Source organism: Candida tropicalis (assembly GCF_000006335.3).
Source record: "Candida tropicalis MYA-3404 genomic scaffold supercont3.3, whole genome shotgun sequence".
Taxonomy (NCBI): domain Eukaryota; kingdom Fungi; phylum Ascomycota; class Pichiomycetes; order Serinales; family Debaryomycetaceae; genus Candida; species Candida tropicalis.
Window position 1 is genome coordinate 301904 of NW_003020055.1, and position 6714 is coordinate 308617.

Consider the following 6714-nt stretch of genomic DNA (forward strand, 5'->3'; position numbering starts at 1 on the left):
CGATTGGAGATTTCGATTTTTTTTTTTTTTACTTATTTTTCAACTTTTTCTTTTTGGTCTGGTCTTTGATTAACCATATTTACTTTCCTTATCAAATATTGAACCATGAGTCTGACGGAGAAAGAACCTATAATAAAAGTAGCTGTTGGAGCACCACATCCAGTTGACCATAAGAAACAGCCAGCTCATGTCCCAGTTGCGAAGAACAATGCTCAAAAAGTATCCACGTTGGGTGGATTCATTGCTGGTGGTGTTGCAGCTTGTATGGCTGTCACATTTACCAACCCTATTGAATTGATCAAGACCAGAATGCAATTACAAGGTGAGTTGGCAAAAACATCGAAAGACGCTGTTATGTTATACAAAAATCCAATTCAAGCGTTTGGAGTTATTTACAAGAATGAAGGTATAAGAGGATTGCAACAAGGATTGGTCAGTGGATACTACTATCAAATTGGTTTGAATGGTTGCAGACTTGGATTTTATGAACCAAGTAGATATTACATTACAAAAGTTGTTGCACCATCGACCATCTCCGATGACGGACATATCACTAAACCAAATCTAATGGTAAATGTTGCTGCTGGGTTTGTCAGTGGTGCTGCTGGTGCAGTGTTAGCTTCTCCATTATTCTTGATCAAGACCAGAATGCAATCATACAGTAAATCACACACAGGAGGTGCTGCTGTTGGAGAACAAACTTACTACAAGAATACATGGGATGGTATTTCCAAGATCTTCCACAGCGAAGGTTTTAAAGGTCTATATCGAGGTGTTGATGCTGCCATTCTTAGAACAGGTGCTGGATCAGCTGCTCAGTTGCCGACTTATTACTTGACCAAGTCATTCTTGTTGAAACACAATTTGGCTAAAGAAAACACTTTCACTTTGAATTTTATTTCTTCAATCATGGCTGGTTTAGGTGTGGCAATTGTAATGAACCCTTGGGATGTTGTTTTGACCAGAATGTACAATCAAAAAGGTGATTTGTATAATGGGCCACTTGATTGTTTCAAGAAAACTATTTCCACAGAAGGACCAATGGCATTATATAAAGGTTTCTGGGCACAATTATTTAGAATTGGTCCACACACAATTTTGACATTATTGTTCATGGAACAGTGTTTGAAAGGAATGGTGAAAATAGAAAAGAAATTGGGATATTTAAAATAAACTAGTATTATTTATTTATTACAGTATATACATATATTTTAATTCATAGAGGTTTGGTTTAGATAAGTAATAGAGATTATATAATTTTTGATTTTGCATTATTGCGTGTTGCACTGGTTACGCGAATTTCCTGTATACTGTATATCCGCATATTATAGTGGCGATTTTTTTTTCCTCTCTCTCTTTTTGTTTTTCCACTCTTGTTGATTAATTGTCTCTTTTCCTCAGTACATTCAAGGCGAAACTGAAAGAGAGAGAGAGAGAGAGAGAGAGCGAAAGACAGGAAGAAAGAAAGAAAAAAAAAAGGTCAATAAAGTTTTCAATAAAAAGAATTTGATTTTCCCTTATTTGCTCCCTTTTCCCCATAACTAAATTACCGGGATTTCTTTGCTCTATCATTTACTTATCTGAAAGAAAAAAGAAGGATTCTTTAGTTATTACTGCACGGCTGATAGAAGTAGCAGATATTGAAAGTATAGGTAAAAAGGCAGGATCACCATCTTCTTCTCCTTTTCCTCCTCCTCCCCTCCAAGCACAAAACAATTCATTACAAATATTTCTTAAATGCGTGATTCCAACTATAGGGCAATTTCAGGCAACAAGGCGGCGGTCACCATCACCACCAGCTTATATGACAGACGAGCATTAGATGTCACTTCTGATAAACCTTTGGTTAATTCATTGAATTTTTTAACTTATCTAGTTAGTTCGCTGGCAAAAGTGAGAGAAACATTATCGATTGATGGTGGAATTGAACGTTTGATAGAAATCTTGCATGAATGTCATCAAGCAAACTTAAATCAAGATTCCTTATTAGATAATCAAGAAAAGAAGCTTTTGATAGCTTGGAAATGGACATTAGCATTCCAATGTCTTGTACTAATTGGCACAAGGGGCACAGAGCAAATACGACAAAAAGTAGTGAAGGCTGGAATATTACCAATCATTGCTACTGTATTGGACAACTATTTATCATTGCATGAACGAACTTTTATTCACGCTTATTCAAGACCAACACCAGCAACAAGTACTGCAGTGTCATCAACTACAGGTTCTACAGTTACTACCACAAATACAGCAACCACCACAACAACAACTCCCACTCCCACTCCTACTGAAGATACTCCTCCACATGAAACATCAGAAGTTGAAAACAGTGGTCCTGCAGAGACCACTCCAACAAATAATAATTTATTTCGTCATTTCCAACAACCAGAACAAACAAGACTACCAGAAACTGTAGGGACTCAAGAAGATCAACGACAACAAGCACAGCAACCACCACCACCACAAACTCAACAAACTCAACAGCAACAACAACAACAACAACAGCAGGTATTGCCATCGCCAGGACAGGCTCAAAGACAACAGTCGCAGCACGATATTGATGCTACCAATATTGATGCTCCTGTTGTCCCTCAAGCTGATTTCCAAAATCCAATTCAAATGGCAACTGCTGCTATTGAGGCTACGTCAATTTCAAGCAGTCACTCTAATAGTTCTGGTAACAGTCTTGATATAAATTTGACAAGTGATGATTATGATGATTATACAGTGGAGCAGTTACTTAAGTTGATACGTATTTCGTCTATAAGTAAATCCGAAACGGGGAAACCATATAGTTCTATCAATAATGATATCAGAAGAAGGTACATAATTGTCACAATATTAAACAAGCTTAGAGAGGAGAAACAAATGGAGTTTTTGGATTATGATTTCATAAATGATTGCGACTTTGATATGGATAGTAATTTGCAGTTTCTTTCAGATATGTATGCAAGAGATTTCGAGATCAACAGAGCTTATAACAATCTGCGGGCATTTGTTAGATCGTTTACAGAAACAGGTGTTGTTATTCCTAGAGATGATGACATTGTGTGGTCTTTGCAATTATTAGCATATATTTCCAAGTATCCGTACCTCAAGGATTCTTTACAAAATACTCATTTGGTGCTAGATATGAGTATTAGAGATAAACAGTTAAAGATATATCTAGAGAGACAAATGAAATTGAAAATGAAAAAGACATTAGCTATAAAATTACGCGCTAGCATCACTCCTAAATCAAGAAAACCTAGATCGACGTACTTGGAAGCATTCCATCCGAGTGCATCAAATTCACCACAAATGGTGACGGCCTTGAATGATGACAATTTTATTATGGAAGCCGGGAAATTTGATTTGTGTGGATCTGGTGGCTTAACAGAAACCACAGAACTAGAGGAGGACGATGATGACGATGTCGATGCTGGTGATGAAAGATGATAATAATAAATAATGGTGCAATTCATGGAGATGATGATGATGAAGAAGAAAAATCCAGAAGCTACTGATGATTATAGTGAGGGATCGGTGTCTACCAAAAGCATGGCTGATTTTGGCATGGAGTATTCCAACTACTTACCAAGACTATATGAAAATATACTAGAATGTGAATCTATACCAGATGAATGTGAACGGGAAATTTCCTTATTCCAGATGTATGGCGAATTGCATAAGTTTATTGAAGTTGAGAGCAGAAAGTTGAAGAACACAATCATAGGTGCACGAATGAAATCGAAAGAGTTTCTTGAGCAGAAGTGGAATTATGAAGAATACAAGTATTTTGACATTGATGAATACAGTGAAGACATCGATGATTCGTTGATTGAGTATAAAAAGGTTAGTTTGTTCCCATTAGTGGAAAAGTTTACATTTTTATCTGGTACCGAGATGCACTACTGGGCTGGTGTAATTATGCGCAACAGTTGTCGTAGAAATGCATCAGGACTTCGTCAGTGTGGAAACTGTCACAAGTGGGAAGACTTTCCAAGACAATTTGCAAAGTGTAAGCTATGTAAAAGGGCAAAATATTGTTCTAAGAAATGTCAAATGGAAAGTTGGAAAAGTCACAGAAACTGGTGTTTGACAAGTTGATAATATACTTTTCTTTGACGTGAGCGATACTTTGGTGTGTAAGTGCAATGTATATTCTACTAGCGATAAATAAATGAAATACTATGTGCTTATTTAAACTCACAAGAAGCAAAATCAAATGTAAAAAAAAGAACGCGTCAGTAAAAAAATATTTGATCTAGAATATAAAAGAAAAAAAAAATTTAGCCAGAGCGAAAAAGAAAAAGAAAAACTGCAATACGCTTGATAGAACTCTTGTTCCAGTTTTGAAGAATTTATCCATCAAGTACTAAAACATTATGTCAGACTTTGAAGTAGAAGTAAAAGAAGAGAATACTTTACCAAGTGATTTGTCACTTCCCACTTATGTTCCTTTACGAAGAGAGTTCATGCGAGAATTTGAACAACAGTTTATTCCAGACTCCACTGATGTTATTTATGGACAACAATTCAAACAAGTGACAAGTATGGCAGATCATTATATCAATTATATTTTAGCTAATAGTAATTTGGAGTTTTCTGAGTCTATACTTCAAAAATATATAACATCCTTGGATAATCTTAATAAAGTGGAAAGAGAAACTAAGAAATTGAAACAAGTTCATGATTTACCAAGTGTTAGAGAAGTTACAGGTCTTCAATTAAGAGAACTTAATTTAAATTCATTAGAAGAATTTCAAAAGATGAATAATCCCAGTTTTCCAGGTGTTATAACCCAAGAATTTAATAATCTACCACTGGATCCCCCAGTTTCTACTAATCAGCGATATTATAAGTTTCTTAAGGATGCAATTTTTGTAATAAATCATCCAGAAGAAGCTATTCCTGATGAGAATGAAGATGATGAATTGAATATTTCTGGTGGTACAATATCATTAAAAGATGCAATTACGCTTAATTATTATGATAATCCAGTATGTTCGCTGATATGTGGTCATACTTATGAAGATGTCAGTATTAAATCACATTTAAGAACTAAACGTACTTGTCCTATTGCCGGTTGTAATACGCCAATTTCCTTGGAGGATTTGAAGCCAGATAAATTGATGCTTATGCGAATCAGAGCAGCTACTAAAAAGGATAGACATAATGATAAAAACTTGGAAACTGTTGTCTAGTAGGATCTGTGTAATGCTGAGTAAGTATAGTAAATTTGTAATATAGCAACATATTTTAGTTTGTAAATTTAGTTATTGTAATCATATATGGATGTGTTTGCAATTTTAAGAGAAATTGGCGAAAATCTTTACTGAATCTTTTGGTTATTGTATTGGTTGCAAAAAATTCTGCAAAAGACTTATAAATATCACAACAAATATATATCTGATTAATTCCGAATTACATGTAATATAAGAGTGGTATAGATAGCAATCAGTTAGAATGTTTAATTCTTTAGATTAAAACAGTTCATTTGTTAATGCAATTAATCTTTAAGTGGATGGGTGCACTAGGCCAATTATTCTGATTATTTGTCTTGAGTCCTTCGTAACACCTTTGTAGACGCGTCTGTTGCCATTATATTTCCCTATTTAGGAAATTGCATCTTACATCTTATCATCCCAATTGATCAACTACATTGTTCGAGAAACGGGACCTGGTGTAACGTGTGTCATCGAAGAAGAGAGGAGTAAAGTTTTGTGCGCCATTCATTATCCTATGGACCAAATATTATTTAACAATGTGGGGGAGGGCATGGCACATTATGCAATGCTGCTCCTTCTACCCCTTAACACAGACTGATTTCTACAAGAAGACTAACAGTATTCCAAATAATTGGAAAGTCCTTGAATATTACATTTCTTCAAGATAAGATTTGCTTATCGGCTATAAACCTCCACTGATCGGCTACATTCCGATGAGGTTGGTACAACCAACAAGATTCACTGAAACTTATAGGATTATCATAAGAATGTAATCAGTTACAACTTACAGTCTAGACCTGTTCATACAAACCCCGTTACCAGTCAATGGTGACAGTGTTCCATTAATTTCTAAGTGTAACCATTTAATTCGCACTCAATTGGCTGAGTGTGTGTTCCCTCCCCTTATCAATGAAAACGTATTACAAATCAGCGACGAGGACCTAGACTCGCGCGTCCTCGTAATAAATTTTCTCTTAATTACTAAGAGATCATCGAAAAAAATGGCCTGCACACAAACAGAGGAAGAAAACGGGATTGCCACAGTTAGGAAAAGGAAACCGTCGGGAAATCATATGCCAAAATTTCCCAGCGAGTTTGAAATTCTTTATAAAGACAACTTCTTGCCCTCACTTTTTTTTTTTCTTTCTTTGTTAATTCTTCCTTTTTCCTTTTTTCTTTTACAACAATTCAATTGATCAATTATTAATAACACAATGGCTCCAGTCGTCCAACAACCAGCTCCATCTTTCAAAAAAACCGCCGTCGTTGATGGTGCTTTCGAAGAAGTCACTTTGGAACAATACAAAGGTAAATGGGTCGTTTTGGCTTTCATCCCATTAGCTTTTACTTTTGTCTGTCCATCCGAAATCATTGCTTACTCTGATGCTGTCAAGAAGTTTGCTGAAAAAGATGCTCAAGTCTTGTTTGCTTCTACTGATTCCGAATACACCTGGTTGGCCTGGACCAATGTCGCTAGAAAAGATGGTGGTATTGGTAAGGTTGA

General features: G+C 35.6%; 5 protein-coding genes across 5 annotated transcripts; all 5 read left to right on the forward strand. All coding sequences in view use genetic code 12, as the record gives it.

Annotated features, from left to right (window-relative positions):
- Positions 1-105: 105 nt before the first annotated feature.
- On the forward strand, positions 106-1173 carry OAC1 (Oac1p; the record flags this gene model as incomplete). Its single annotated transcript, XM_002547896.1, has 1 exon — positions 106-1173. The coding sequence occupies one exon, from the start codon at positions 106-108 to the stop codon at positions 1171-1173; it is 1068 nt and encodes a 355-aa protein (XP_002547942.1).
- A 564-nt stretch (positions 1174-1737) lies between these two features.
- Positions 1738-3438, forward strand: MUB1 (Mub1p; the record flags this gene model as incomplete). Its single annotated transcript, XM_002547897.1, has 1 exon — positions 1738-3438. One exon carries the CDS (start codon positions 1738-1740, stop codon positions 3436-3438), a length of 1701 nt encoding a protein of 566 aa, XP_002547943.1.
- A 12-nt stretch (positions 3439-3450) lies between these two features.
- CTRG_02241 (zinc finger MYND domain-containing protein) lies at positions 3451-4089 on the forward strand (the record flags this gene model as incomplete). Its single annotated transcript, XM_002547898.1, has 1 exon — positions 3451-4089. One exon carries the CDS (start codon positions 3451-3453, stop codon positions 4087-4089), a length of 639 nt encoding a protein of 212 aa, XP_002547944.1.
- Positions 4090-4367: 278 nt separating this feature from the next.
- MMS21 (SUMO ligase) lies at positions 4368-5186 on the forward strand (the record flags this gene model as incomplete). Its single annotated transcript, XM_002547899.1, has 1 exon — positions 4368-5186. The coding sequence occupies one exon, from the start codon at positions 4368-4370 to the stop codon at positions 5184-5186; it is 819 nt and encodes a 272-aa protein (XP_002547945.1).
- Positions 5187-6424: 1238 nt separating this feature from the next.
- On the forward strand, positions 6425-6712 carry CTRG_02243 (peroxiredoxin TSA1; the record flags this gene model as incomplete). The annotated part of the gene is made up of 1 exon (XM_002547900.1): positions 6425-6712. A coding segment is annotated over one exon (288 nt), but the record flags the coding sequence as incomplete, so codon positions are not given.
- Between the last annotated feature and the right edge of the window lie 2 nt (positions 6713-6714).